At 42.3% G+C, this 15,663-nt stretch overlaps 1 protein-coding gene across 5 annotated transcripts in view; it reads right to left on the reverse strand.

The window, feature by feature from the left end:
- npas3 (neuronal PAS domain protein 3) overlaps positions 1-12,257 on the reverse strand; it is a 220,275-nt gene extending 208,018 nt beyond the window's left edge. For 2 of the 5 annotated variants that reach the window (XM_081721169.1, XM_027013213.3), the window contains exon 1: positions 10,997-12,257. In XM_081721169.1, the coding sequence (XP_081577295.1) occupies positions 10,997-11,151 (155 nt within the window). In that variant the 5' untranslated portion in view covers positions 11,152-12,257. Of the gene's footprint in view, positions 1-8,793; positions 9,192-10,996 lie in introns of those variants that run through there. The other 3 variants (XM_081721167.1, XM_027013212.3, XM_027013214.3) reach the window with 2 other exon arrangements.
- Positions 12,258-15,663: the final 3,406 nt, after the last annotated feature.

Below are 15,663 nucleotides of genomic sequence, written 5' to 3' on the forward strand. Positions count from 1 at the left end.
TTAGCTAGTCCACTGCTGTGCCAGGGAAACGGTTTAGTGTTCTAACAAGTAGGATGAATGGCTATTGCTTGTACAATCATTGCTAAATGGATTAGCTATTAGCTTCATCCATCTCAGAGTCTGAAATGGCTTCATGTGCCCTTTTAATCCTATGAGACCCAGCTGTCCTGTATTGAGACTACATCTCAATACACTAGATCTGTAACATACACAACAGTCATCATCCACATGGCAGCAGGATACACAGTCACTGAGCAACGGAGACTGTAGATCACCGAGGCCCAACAGAGCCTGACGACTGTAAGGGGAAAAGCACCTTGAACCAGATTTACTATTGGTTAGTAGCAGGGAGAAAGGACCAATTAGATACGACCTGTTAAAGTCTAATTGGTAGAGTCATAAGGTTGCGATAAGAGAGGAGAAGATTAACTTGAGCTATCAGGGTCTCTATGAAGATGTGAAATGGCTCACACAAGATAACAGCAATGGAACTCCAAAACATCATGAGTATGAACACGATGACGGTGCTGGCACAAGCCCTGCCTCTCCATGTCAGAGGGAGGAGAGAGTAGGCACAGCTACCTGCAAGACCACAGATAACCACTACAACCCAGGCTACAACTCAGAACACAATTAACCACTACAACCCAGGCTACAACTCACAACACAATTAACCACTACAACCCAGGCTACAACTCACAACACAATTAACCACTACAACCCAGGCTACAACTCAAAACACAATTAACCACTACAACCCAGGCTACATCTTACAACACAATTAACCACTACAACCCAGGCTACAACTCAGAACACAATTAACCACTACAACCCAAGCTACAACTCAGAACACAAATAACCACTACAACCCAGGCTACAACTCAGAACACAATTAACCACTACAACCCAGGCTACAACTCAGAAAACAAATAAGTACTACAACCCAGGCTACAACTCAGAAAACAAATAAGTACTACAAACCCAGGCTACAACTCAGAACACAAATAAGTACTACAACCTAAGCTACAACTCAGAACACATATAAGTACTACAACCCAGGCTACAACTCAGAACACATATAACTACTACAACCCAGGCTATAACTCAGAACACAAATAAGTACTAGAACCCAGGCTACAACTCAGAACACGCTTTTGTGATAATGTATATAAAAATGAACTGAAAGCTGGACTATACCTAAATATAAAATATATTTTAAATAAAAATACATTGGTAGCAATATCCCACTGTAACTGATATCTTAAATGAATTAAAATCAGCAACCCCAAACATATAATTCGTGAGCTTTCTGTGGAATTGCTGTCCATGGAACAGTATGAAGCATCTCTGGGGATAATGATGGAAGATGTTCATTTAAGTGAGTCTGGTAAGGTTGAACACAGACTGATCAGTTTTCCAGAAAATTCTGCACTTCAGCATTTTTAAATCAGGTTAATGCTTATATAGCAATAATGTGTTTTTTTATGTGAAAGTCTTTAGGATGTATTTAAATGAGAGATTTAGTTAATGAGTTTGGGCAAACTCTGGAACAGTCTTTTAAGCATTATCATTCTCATTAATTTTCAGAATTACCCACTGTGTTGTGATAGCTGTCATGGACTTCAGACTTCAATTAACTAAACACTCCATACATACATACATACATACATACATACATACATACATACATAGCGTGTATATATATATATATATATACATACATATATATATATATATATATATATATATATATACATACATACATACATATATATATATATATATATATATATATATATATATATATATATATATATATATATATATATATATATATATATATATATATATATATGTGTGTGTGTGTGTGTGTGTGTGGTACTATATATATATATATATATATATATATATATATATATATATATATATATATATATATATATATATATATATATGTGTGTGTGTGGAACAGTGTGTGAGATTGAGTACATGTTTGTTGAGTATACACAAAAATATATGGGGGTGGGGGGGGGGTGGAACACGTCTTCGTATTCGGTAAATTTTGCAATTTACCATTTCTGAAAGCAGAAGGCTAAGCCTCTGCGATAAACATTCAAATACACATGAACTGCAAATACAGGGATTCTTCCTGAAAGTAAGTGGACTCAACACTTCCAGGTCAGGAGAACAATGCTTCATATGAGGTGTCCCCGTCTGAAACAGCAAGCCAGTGTCAGAAATGACCATCTCTCTTTAATCTGGAACGGTCCTACAGGGACCTTAGTATTCCAGTTTGCTTGGTAAGCACTGTTAAAATCACACCCTCTGCATATTATTAATCATATAAGTATCAATCACTTGAGCCATCTTTAATGTTAAAGGAGAGAAAATTCAAAGGTTGTAGCAAAGCCATTTAGAACCAAAAATAAAATACTGAATTTAGGATGCCAGAGGCAGAGGAAAACCCTTAGTTAAGGATATCAACATGATGTCATAAAAGTTTGCTTTATTATTATTTTTGCTACGTAGCTATTAATTAGCAGCTAAACCTTCGCCCTGCGCTCTGTCACGCTACCAGCAACAGTGGCCACGTTGGGACATAAGTACTTTATTACTGCTTTATCTGGCCACTGTTCTTGTGCAGCAAGAACAATTAACCCTGCCTTCAGCGTGATTGATATAGGCTTTGCTTTCAATTTGTTCCACTACACAGATCATGAAATTTGCAATGTGCCCATCCTTATTGACCTACACTCTCAAACACAGGAGGTCCAATAAGATGAGGGGAATTAAAGAGAAAGCAGTCACGCAGCCCTGGAATAATGCCGGGAAAAAAATAGGCGTGACCTCACAAAACCTCAACTATCTCAAGTGCACTCTCTAGAAAGTTGTTTTCTGTTCAGTTTTAAAAAGTTTATTTATTTTTATTCGCCCACACGCGCCGTCTGAAATCTGAAGGCCTTGCGCACTTAGTAGAAGTGCTGGTAAAGACTCGTAAAAGACTTGTTGTCTCGTAAAAGTCTGCTTCAACTTCTCTCACTTCTCCCCAACTAATCTTCCAAATGAGAAGTCTGAAGCTGAGTACATAATTGCGTGAGAGGGTTGGGGTGTAGGCAATGAAAAGTCTGCTTTTGGCATTCAGTTAGAAGAGAAATAAAACATTCACAAATTCTAGATTGTTGGACACGTATTATCTGGCAATGACTACTTTGCATGCAGTGTGCTCGGCGCCGTTCTCAGCGCTGGGGCTTTTCTGCGCAGTCTAAACCGGGAAGCAGGAGGAACTGGAGTAAGGAGCAGCTGGTCTTGGCCTCCACACACCTGATTCTAGGCCAGCCTGCTGTAGAGACCATCCACCTCCAGACTCCAGAAGCACCGCTCATATCTCACACACGTTCATACTTAACATACACTCAGAGCTATAACTGTAGGTCTGGGTCTCAAAGACTCAGCATAAACAAATAACACTGCAGTATATGTTAGCATATGTGTATCATAGCATATGCATATGTTATCATATGTTGGATGAAACAAAATCGCTAAGTACCAGAGAGATCTTTTGATTCAGTTTTGCGTTTGCCAATTTAGAGCACAAACTGAGATCAGATATTTAATGGAAACTGTTTCCTTAATGCAAAACTAAATAAATAAATTAAATTAAATTAAAAATTCAATGAAATTGTAGGCTAAAATTGCTCATGAAATGCAAAGATGTTTTCTTTGTGCCTGTGAAAGTATTCTGAAGTTTATGCATGTGTTTACTTTAGCTTCTGGCTATTCTAACATATCTATAGTAGGATGACCTTTCTCACAGTCTGCTGCGAAAGCCTCGGGAGAAAAGCCTCATTTGTCAGGAACTGGTAGAGAATTTTAGCCTTTATTGGATGAAAGAAACACTATCTCCCAATTACACACAGCCAAACATACCACTCTGTGGCTGGAACAACGAATCATCAATACCGCAGTTTGGCTTCAGCAGACCAGCACAGAGGTAACACCAGCACACGGCAGTAGCAGCTACACACAGCCCAATACAGCCAAACGCAGCCAAACGCAGCTTCCTGGGTCTCGGTGTTGTGTACTTTACTGTTACTACATAATGGCAGCCCAAAGCAACAAATAAAGGCCGAGCACTGGGAGCGTCCTGCTGGCACCATGCCTGACAGAAACGCTTTACAGAAGTTCTTTACAGAAAGTTTTACAGAAACAATTTACAGAAGTGCTTTACAAAAATAGATTACAGAAAAGCTTTACAGTAGTGCTTTCTCGGCGCTTTACAGATGTGCTTTACAGAAACGCTTTACAGAAACGCTCTCACACGGCAAGCCAAGATGAAGCCAGCTTCCCTCCACGTCCCAGCCAAATCGCTGCTATGACATTTGGTTATTAAAGCCACAGTTGGGCTACCATGTGTATGCACCACTCAATCCACTTGTCCTCCGGTGCAGCAGGTGTCACTGGGAGGGATGACAGCGGTCTGTGGGGAGTTAATCAGGCCATGTCCTGCCTCCTGCTCTGACTAACCAGAATAATCAATTGCAATTTCATACGCAGAACCTCGTTGAAGGCGGTGCAGGTGTGTATGGTCAGACTGTAGCGTGATATGATTTGAAGGGAAAGGGGGGTTGTGATTGAGATTTATTGCCATTTACATTGTATTGGAGGGGCACCTTATAGGTCAGGGCAGCAGTGAAACTGAGCTGTGAGGCAGACAGTAGGAGTACATTTGAGATGTAGGCGGTTAGGAATGGGGGGGGCATCGCTTGCCCACAGACCTTGGGGCCACTGCAAACAGCATGAAGAGACATAACATCCCAGAGCAAGTTCCAATACACTGGGAGGGAATCTCCAAAGTACATGTCAACCGTCCAAATATGTTTGTCTGTGCATGCTTTAAAGTAGGTAAATATGTGTTTAGTGGAGCCCATGCAAGTCAACCTTGTATTTCATGCATTTCATCCACAAGTTCAAACGCCAGGCTTATCTGCTCCTCGCCTGCCAGTGAGCTGCCAGTGTGCGTTTCACAGAGGCCTCTGGGTTTGTCAGCAGGGAACACAGCAGGAAGAGCCAAGGAGTGGGGTGTTGGGGGTCACGGGGGGGTGTGAGGGTGGAGCCTGGGCAGGGGTGGGGCTTCGGTGTGAGGGCTCGGTCACGGTCACAGCCGGGCCGGGCTCTGGGTTAAGCTTGGGCAGGATCAGGTATGGCTGCAGTAGGGATGGAGAAGTACAGGAGCTAGGCTGGGTCTGGAGCTGGGTGGAGTCTGGACAGGGGCGGGACTGGACCAGAGGCGAGGTTTGGTCAGGAGCAGAGCTGAACGTGTGTGCAGGGAGACAGGGTGGGGCTGAGGAGCAGCAGCACGTCAGTGGCTTGTGAAAGTGGACGTCGAATGAGCAGCACTGCAAGCTCTTGCCGAGAGCGTCAAGGCAGGACAAAAGCAGAGGGCTGTTTGCAGGCAAAACCTCTATGTGTAGAGCCAGACGCTAAATAAAGGTCTCACACCTACAGTGGACGTTAAGCAGATAGGAGGAGTCCAAAACGTTTCAAACCTGGGAGGCCGCCCTAGCCCCCTGCTGAGAGATCCGCTCTGATCTTTTCACTATGGTTCAAAAACAACGCATGCACTGCCTGCAGTTAACTCAGGCACATATGGCCTTATGCCTAAAAATATTGACTATAACAGCGTACAGATCAGGGTTAATAATTTTTAAATGATATTGATTGACTCCTATCACTAAAGTGGTTCTACAGTTGTGATCATTTTTGGCCATGGATTGTAAAATGCTGAAAAGGTATTGCCTAACATTTGTTTGTTCCAACAATAAATAATGTAATTAAATATGATTTATAAATACTGGCATCCGTTTTTTTTTCTCAATGAGGTATGCTGTACCATTGCAGCACGGCAGTGCCTATGGAGTATGAATGGAGAAATATTGGGACATACACATCAAACTGAGTTGATTAAAACAAATTATAAGATTTGTTCAATCACATAAAAACCTCACTATCATCACAGCGGGCTCTGGGTTCTGCAGAGCGGGAAAACAGAGAGGAGCAGTAAATATGGAGGTCTGGTGTTTCTGCTCACAGGTGCCTTTCTTTAGGCTGCATCCAGCCTTATCCCCTTTGCTAATACCACCATTTCTCCTACCAATGATACCATGGACATGAGCATAAAGAAGTTCCGCTCTATGTCAGACCGCAGCTATGCCAGCGTGAAAAATCCCCCACCTGACGGCCCGGTGCGTGCACCCCAGTGGCTGTGACGGAGCCGCAAACCCCCCACCCCCCCACCCCGTGGTTTGCTGCTGCTGCACGGCTCCGTTTGCGGGACACGTCTCCTTTATGTCTGCCTCTCCGCGCTGACCTTCCGGGCGATGGTGACCGTGGCGGGTGGAGACGAGGGACGCACCGCAATCACAGCAGCGCACAACCGGCCACAGATGGGGGCTGGAAATCCCGCTTAATTGTGATAAATACGTATGAGACTGGCACACTGGCTTCCAATCTATAGTGTGTTCCGCCGCTGTCCAATCACAGCGTGGAGCTGGGCTGCCTTTGTTCAGGTCCGTAGTGCAGTGCTGTTAGCCTCGCTCTCTCCAGCACAGGAGATGAGGCTGCTTTGTCAGTAATAAGCGTTTTATCACAAGGTCACAAGAGCAATGTCTAATATTTATTTTCTGTTGTGATTCTCAGATGCAGTACCTTGAAAGGTGTTGAAATAGTGACCTTCCGACAGGTCCTGCACAAAATGATCTAACAATGTTCAAGCAATCACATTCAGTATTTTTAGATTACAGAACCCATTGCCTATGAGGTAAAAATGCAAAGTAACACACCAAGAACATATGTATGTATATGACATGAAACACTGCGCCTAAATAAAATGTCTTGTTTATGTACACATATAAAGCTTAACTTCAAATGACAAATGTGTGGTGAAATAATGCATTTACTCACTGCTCACTACCCTCACACATCAAGCATTTGAACCACAACATTCCTCCATTAGTTGTATAATCAGCCTCCAAGTTCTCTTTCATGTCATTCTATAACTAACTGCACTAACAGAATAGAAAATGGGACAATTTAGCACTTTGTTTGTGCTGGAGGGAGGCGGAGTGGTTTTCTTCAACACAAAGCCAACTTTGTGGTTACTGTTGTGTATGAACTCATGCCAAGCCATTTCTATCTCTGCAAATTCTCCTCCCACAGAACGCTTTAGCCCGAGAACACCTCCCTCTCATCCAGCCACGGGTCCATGCGGAGCCTACACCAGCTAACACAGAGATGCTATTAAGAGGCATTACATTAAATATATACTCCCACACCTTCAATCAGAATTTCAGCCGAGTGTTATTCAGTTCAGCTCTCAAGAGGAGCCGCACAGCAAATAACAGAGAGCGATTTAGCCCCCTTAATGCCAATAGGGGACAGGTGATAAAGAGAGTGCTCATGCACAGGCTATGAAGTTTCTCCCCTCAAAATTAATTCCATCTTGGAGATTCTTATCTCTGCGATGTGCTCAGAATGGCACACAAACATGCTCCCACCACTAAGATTACCGCAGACTGACTTAGCGTAAACATTTCCTCTCTCTGTGACTGTGCCTGTGTGCGGTGCGCATTTTCAGAGCTGTGGGCCTGTCTTAGGTTCGGGTGTTCACACTTTTGTAATTACTGTTGAAATCTCAAAATTTCGGCATTGGCATCTGCGCAAAGTGAGGTCTGTCAGTATTTTAGTTTTCTCAGTGCTACTCAGAGCCCCAGTTTCTAAGAGGTCTCATTGCAGAGCATGAAGGACGAATTGTTTACACTGCAACACCTCACAGACTGTAAGGCTGATGTAGGCATACATATGCTACAGGTGCATTACAGTTCACCTTATTGCATCAGTTCAGCTTTATTTTTCTAATATATTACATTACACTGGTTGTAAACAGGTGTAGAAGCTTATAGCATCAACTGGTGTCCACGTAACCATTAACTTCAATTTTTAATAAAAGATTATATCTAATTTAGTCAAAGTAAGAGAAACGGATGTGGGAAAATGACCTCGTCAAATTTGGGGTTAATTCATACAGACGATCACAACAATCAAACCAGTAATAAAAAAAGAAGCAGAAATCATCCTCTCAAGCTAGATTTTGCCAAGGTTATGCGACTGAGGTGCACAATGTAACTAGCGCAGTGAAAGACGTTCCCATTTCTGGCTAAATGGTTGAACAAAGTCATCTCGTAGGTGCCCAGACAGCTATAGCCAGTAACTACCGCGCCGGGTGGAGAATTCTAACATTACCTGACGGATGGATTCTGATCCGACAAGGTGCCCGAGCAATCCATGCACCACATTCAAAGTTCCTCAACAGCTGCTTGCTGCCGTATGCTAATTTCTCACCCGCTTTTTAATGTCCCGCTGCAAAGCGGCAATCAGACAAGTGGTGCACAGCTTGGCCTAGCGGTTCGGGGAAGCTCGGACGAGATAAGCGGCGGCGATGTCAACTCTACATACGCGAATCCCCGGAGCACGGTGGTAAGGCGAAATCGCAAACCACGCCAAAGTGGCCGCAATACTGGAGCTGCCAGCGCTCCAGCCAACGCGCGGCGTGTCCTCCGTTCCCCCCACACACACACGCCTCCTCGCCGTATACCTGTTACCCAAAGCACCAGGTCCCGATAGCCAAAGCCACTCCTGCAGAAAGGGCACCGCCGAAACTTCTGACATCTCGATCAAAAACGCGGAATATCTAACGAGCGGCGCCGACGTTTTCGCATAGAACAAACCAAGCGTTACCGTTCTCTTCTTGAAGGGTCTTGCTGAATGCTAGGCTTGGTGGGCGCCATCTTCCTGCAATTATTTGATTTCTTACTTTTTTTTTCTTCAGATTTATTCGGACATACAGCCGAGGCGACCGTCAGCAGTGCGGCACGTAAGCTAGGAGTGTTTAAACAACGCCATGGCGGTTCTCTGGACCATTCGTGCCCCTGTCTCCCTGCCCGGGCGGTCATGAGCGGCAGGAAAGCAGCGGAGAGCCGATGAGACCGAGCTCCAAAGGCATGCCAGGAAAAGTGAGCGGAGACCCGGGGACGCTTCTCAGTTCCGCGGCTATCCTTCCACGGGGCTTGAGCTGAAACCGTGCACGAATCGATGCATAAACGGAACCGTCACATCATGACATTCCCCAGCGAGAGTCCCTCGTCTCCGGCGCTCTGTCAAGCCCCTTTTCTCAGTGTGTTTGTCTGCATTTTCCAGCTTTTTCCTGGTTCGCTCTCTGTGCAATAAGACTCATCTCTCCTGTCGGCGCAACAACGCCACTCAGTTGTAGTTGGAAACACTTTTCCTTTACTCGGAGTACAGGTTCATTTACCGTATAATTTTTTAAGATTAGCTAAATTACGAAGTTTTAAACCACGTTTGTTTATTTGCATCAAAATGCTCTTTATATGTGTAGGGACTAACGTATTCTGGAATGGGACTGTTTGCTATTAAAATATTAGGGTCACAAACGAGGCCCCAAATAAAGGCGAATAATCTATCGAAATGGGAAATGAAGAGGTTTTATTTTCCTCAGAACTGATTTTTAACTAGACTTGGACTTCCGTTGAGGACTATGTAAATGAAAATGTGGCTTCATCAAAACTACAAAATAGCTGATGTCAGATATTCATAGCCCAGCTACAAAACAAACACATAATTACGAAAATATATTACAAGAAAACTATAACGGGTCTGATAGAAAACTCTTTTAGGCCTATATGTATGTATTGTGCAATGTGGTCTTTTAATGGAAAATTATTGTGGTGATTTTTTTAAATCTATTTATTGTAAATGTTGTATTTGCAGAAGGTGCGTTAAACGGCCCGTTGCCGTATCATGTAAAGTCCTTTGTCTAATTAGCCAGGAAACATGCCCAATAACCCGTGACCTGTCAAGGTCACAGACTGACACCCAAGCCATTTAAACTCTTACGATGGGTTTTCGTGTTTACGAACTAATAAAACGTAGCTGAAGTTGAAGGGGTGTGTCTACGTTCAACTTTTCATACAGCAGTTTGGGTATATCCTAAACGTGACCGCAGGCCAAGGCACTTTTGTTATTTTGTATAGTAAACTTTAACTAATATTTGGATTACCAGTAGCACTTTGTCTAAGCGTGGCCAAGCGTTTAGGAAAATTCGTCCATATTTGTACACAGTGTGCAGGTTTATATGATTTACCTGGCATTAGTTGCAGTCACGTTTTGGCCATAGTGGGCAAATACTTTGCAGACGCCTTATCATATTCTTACATGCATCCTACAGTAGGTCATATAAAAAGCCTTAACCTTCTATAATATTAGTGGTAGTCTATAATATAGTCAGTTTGAAGCTATAAGTTGTTACCTTTGTAAAACTAAGTAAAGTTATCGCATTAAATTTCAGTGTTATGTCAGAACGTGCAGCATTTAGGAGAATTTCACAGCAAGGTCATTTGACCGGATCCTCGAGCGTTCCGCTATATGCGCTGAAAATATCAGTAAAATTTTGCATGCTCAATTGCCCTTTAGCAAATAACCCGAATAATAGTCTAATATCAGCTGTTAATAATAGCAAAAACTGATCATCTGTTGATGCCGAGTTGTGCTTTAAGGTTACTTCGTGTGTGTGTGTGTGTGTGTGTGTGTGTGTGTGTGTGTGTGTGTGTGTGTGTGTATTTTTGTATGTGTTTCGAAATAAAGTAAAATCTTAACTTTTATCGTCCTGTGTCGGGTTTGATTAATAGGTTTACGGAGATACTTAATTCTAGATCTTGATTAATCGGACTACGAAACCCCTAACAGAGGAAATAACGATGTGTCTGACTGATTTCACCTGCAAGTTATTAAAACAATATTCATGTATGGAACTTCACCAATTGTGTTTGTAAATGTGCGCACCATGGTCAAATAATGTACACTCCCTAAAATATAACGTACGCGAAAAAGAACGAAAACAACGTTTCTCTTTTTGGTAACATACCTTTGTTGGTAAGCCGTCAACCCCTGGACGTTTTGCGGATTCCCGTTAGTTGCACCCGGGACTCGTCCCACGGCTGAAGCTGCTGGCATTCCCCCGGCTCCCCCTCCTGCTGCCGCCGTCACCTGAACGCTGAAATCCGGGAAGATCCTGATCATACCCGCTCAGAGCAGTGGAACACGGACTGAGTCTATGTGGACGTTTGCGAGAGCAGCCTTCCCTCCAGCCGAACAAGTCACAACACAATCCCATTAGTGATGCTTACAAGCGCATCGGCCATTCTACGTCTCGCGTTTTCTGCGTTCAGCGAAGAGACAACTGGTGCTTTTAGGTGGCGTGCAATGACATTGATGCTGCTGGATGAGGCTGCAGTCCGCGTGATGTGCTCGTCCTGCCCGCACCTTACGCGCGAGGGGTGGAAGTTTGAACTGGATAGAAAAGCTGTTTGGTTTACTGTTAGGGTGAAATGCGCGAGCACGCCTACGATGCTACTTAACCATACTCTAATTTTGATGCCGCAACTTCACCTAAACTCGGTTAGCACGGAGAGCTGGATAAGAGCACGCGCTTGTGCTTTTGAGAAGTGTCTGAAGTTAACTTTTCTCCTGCGTTGTACGGATAGTTAAAATGCATATACAGATCTTAGTGATATCCAGAAACCCTAAAGTGGTGGTCTAAAGTTGCCGATGTCGAATGTCGCAGGTCAACGTGTCAATGTAAGAAAATGTCAATTATTTCAAAATTCCACAAATTATTCTCAGTCCTTTACTGGCTTCTGCGTATGTCCAAAATGCGCACATCATAATATGATATAAACCAGTGTGGGGTTGCTTCTGTTGTAAAAGTAGCTATATGCGAAAATAAATATATACAGGATGTCCGATTTGCTTTAAAAAAAAAAAAAAAAAAAAAAAAGCGCGTTAAAATGCCTGCAGAATAGTGCGATCGATTCTTAGTTCAGTTTTAATTAGGACAGACTAGAGCCGTAGCCTAAGTATGTGCCTGGACGCGAGGAAAGTCCAGATTAAACCGATGACGTGTTCGACTCGCCTTGCTCAGTTGTGCGCTAATGTTTTCGTATTTGAGAGAGAAATCTCATGGTTTCCTCCGGGCTAATTCTGCAGAGGATGCTGCGGCTGCTGTCTGAAATGTTGTCTGCAGATAGTTTGTGTGAGGATGCTAAGCTGTGATGCGCAGCGGTGAGTTTATTGGTAGGCTGCTGCTGTATGAATTCCCTCAGTGAAAGTGTTGCGTGCCCTGGCGCGCAGCAATGTCGTTCCGAGCGCGTGGGAGCGGATCTACTCGGCCTCCGCAGCTGCTGATTAACTGAGCCGCGCGAGTGAACCCGGAGCGCGCCTTCGTCCGACAACCAATCAAACGCGGGCACATGTGCGCGCACCGCATGCTGCATCAGTAACCCTTTGAAAGCCGAGCAGTGGCTTCTAATATTTCACGCGAGATATTGACTTCTATGTTGTAATAAAATGCATTTGAAAAAGGAACACCGTGTTTATGGAATTTGTACAATATGCTATGCTATAGGATATATTATTTAGCGTTGTGAAGCACAATAACACTACTGCGTTATTATTCAGATCCTGTCCCTTAATTTAGTCTTGAGTGTTTCAAAAGTGTGATCTACTCTTCGCTCATTCATTCAATTCAGTTCAAGGGTTTTTTTTTTTTTTGGGGGGGGGGGGGGGGGGGGTTTGTACACTTTATATTTATCAATACACTTAATATAATCGTACAATATTGTATTTCAGTTTAGTATCATGATATTGTTATATTTGTAATGAACATTGGGCATAAACCAAGTTATTTTTTTCTGTAAGTATTTTTAATGCTGTGACTAGATATACAGCTCATTATAAGGGAAATATGTGTTTATTTTAATAATAATGTAAGTAATCATGTAAACTCTTTCTCTTCTGCTTCTCCTTTTGACTTTTGTTGTTTTCCACAAGACACAAATCAAATTCTTTGTTGTACGTATTGAATTCACATTTTTGCATGAATGTATTATGTCTTAGTGTTTATTTATGTGCTATGTGATATTTTATATGCAAATAAGACACTTATAAACACCTTAGAATGAACTGAAGTCTTTACACAAGACTCTAATGGAAACACATTTTTACCCCTTACAACACATATTAAGATGAATTAGAAAATAACACTAAAGCCTTTTGCAATAATTATTATAATTATATAAGTTTTTGTTTCATTTCAATAAACAATTAGCAACTATTTCAATTAGTGCTAAGATCATACAGTGCTGTTACCACTTACTTTATAAAAGAATGAATAAAAAATGTTTCACTCTTGAGTCCTTGAACAGTCAGTGCTCTGAATGTGATTGAGTGTTTACCTATAAAATATTCTAAAATGCAAAAATGGAGTTAACGCTCATGAATCTTATACTTTGGCACACTTGTCCTTAGATAAAGCAAAGCCTGATATCAATGCACAATATATTGTTCTGTCATTTTATCATACATTTGCAGCTTTTTAATAGTCTCAATATAAATATGTACATTAGGAGACTGCAAAAAGATAAGGGAGCCCTTGTCTCTGTAGAGAAATATCAGATATCTTCATGAGAGGCAGATTTATGATCATTGGTTGGCATGATTTTGGTTACCTTTGTACAATCGATAACTGAAACTTAGTTAGGATAACAAAATGAGACCAAACTGAGAGAATAAAAACCATAAAAGGGTAAAGATGTTTGTACCAACCAACTGTAGTCATCTCTGATGGTTGCTGGGAGAATAACTCACTTCCTGCTTTTATGAAATGAAAGGCACTCCCTTAGATAATCAGTTGACATGATTAAATACCAATAAAGATGTGCCAAGTGCCTCACCTTAGAGACAGTAAGTGGAATCTCCCGCCGTAACGATGTCTAATGAAACCACCTTAATAAGCAGGGTGGGAGAGAGCACCTCCGCCTTGCCGCTGTTTTCCTGGGATGGCATCAAATAGATTGCACTGGAAGGTTTAAACTGACACTGCAGCCTCCGATACAATTAGATTAACACTTTCTTCTGTTTACTTCCCTGGGTATTTGCACTGGTCTATATTGCATTTATTTGTCTGTGACTCTTTGCTAAACTACATAAGACAGATCTGGGACAGTGGCAGGCCTCTTCTACACAATAGCTGGATAGGCTCTATTCAGCCCCCCATGAGTGCATTAGTAATCGATATTACGCATGGCCACTGGGAGCGCACAGCCTATCGCTAGAAAACAACAGTGATAAGTCACCTGCTTTTGAATTGCAGAGTACGAAAGTTTCACAGCAACATTTGTTGAAGAAGCATCGAGGCATTTTTGGTGAACGAACGTCTGTCCTCCTCTGTTCTGTACTTTGCTGTCTTCAATGAATAATAAGTCAGCTTCTCTTTCAGAAATCATTCTTCAAGGATGAAGAATACCTCTGTGATATATACATAAACCTGGGAACTTGTTATATTCCTGCAAGGTTAATTCCTTGCTCTGCTAAAGAACCTGCGCATTTAATTATAGCTGTGGTCTATGGAAAAAGGCAGCTGTAGATGACATTATCCACAGAGCTGTCGTTTCTGTTTAAAAGTGCATGAGTTGTTCTCAGAGGGTCGGTGGATAATGTTCGAACCCTGTAGTGCTCTGCTCACTGAGACTACAACACGACGTCTGCCATTCTCCTCCAAACCACATGTTGACAACTCAGCTTAATGTGAAGCAGGATAAACTGTGATTGGGGCTGTCAGTCCTGCTGTTTGTCCAAACTCTCTCCATCTCACACTCGCCGCTCATCCTCAAAGAGAAATCTCTCCCCTGCTGACAGGAGAAGCAGCAGACAAGGCTCCGGCTCACAGACCTCCCATCTCTCTCCTCCTGTTCCCTTCTCCCCCGACTCCCTGACGAGCAGCCCAGTTGCCGCACTGAATGAAGTTACGGATGCATTCAGGAGACCTTCTGAGGTTTTCTAACTGGGTTGTGAGTGAATTTGCTTATCGGAGCCTGGTGGTGTTTTACTCTCGTCCTCTAAAAGGAGTGGATGCCTATTATGTGATAATTCTGTCAATCATAAAGGTCATCAGCAGAATCACTATCTGAAGAGGATGAATGAAGGTGCAACTCTGAATGAGGCTTTTTCTCTCCCTGCCTTAAATGAAAGATAGGACTGAAATACGAACACGGCCATTTCTTTCTTCATATAGAAACTGATTGCGGCTTCTTAATTAGAGTGACCTTGATTAGGTAATGTAATTTTAATTCCGAAATTGTAACTCAAAAAACACCGAAGACTGAAATATTCAGCAAATGTACTGGCATTAGTGTTCCATCTTTCATATGGAAACAAATACACAGATTTTCTAGGGCATGATATGAGATCCGTTATTATATATTACAGCAAATTCTTATAATCAATTAATTCTTGTTAGACGCTGTTTGTTTTTCATATTGCCTCATTAAAATGATACGGGCTACGGTGAAGTCATAATCACCATATATGTAACTATTCTATTCAATACTGGTGTGGCATAGAAGAGCATTGTTTCACTTTTGATGGAAAATGCAGATGTAAGGGAGGTGTGATAATTTCTGCGCCGCGCATATCAGAGTTAAATTTTATGTGACTCCTCTCCCCTCTTTGATTGATTGGGCAGGTCATGTTTAA

This window comes from Electrophorus electricus, chromosome 10, assembly GCF_041902795.1.
Source record: "Electrophorus electricus isolate QZ-2024a chromosome 10, ASM4190279v1, whole genome shotgun sequence".
NCBI classification, from domain to species: domain Eukaryota; kingdom Metazoa; phylum Chordata; class Actinopteri; order Gymnotiformes; family Gymnotidae; genus Electrophorus; species Electrophorus electricus.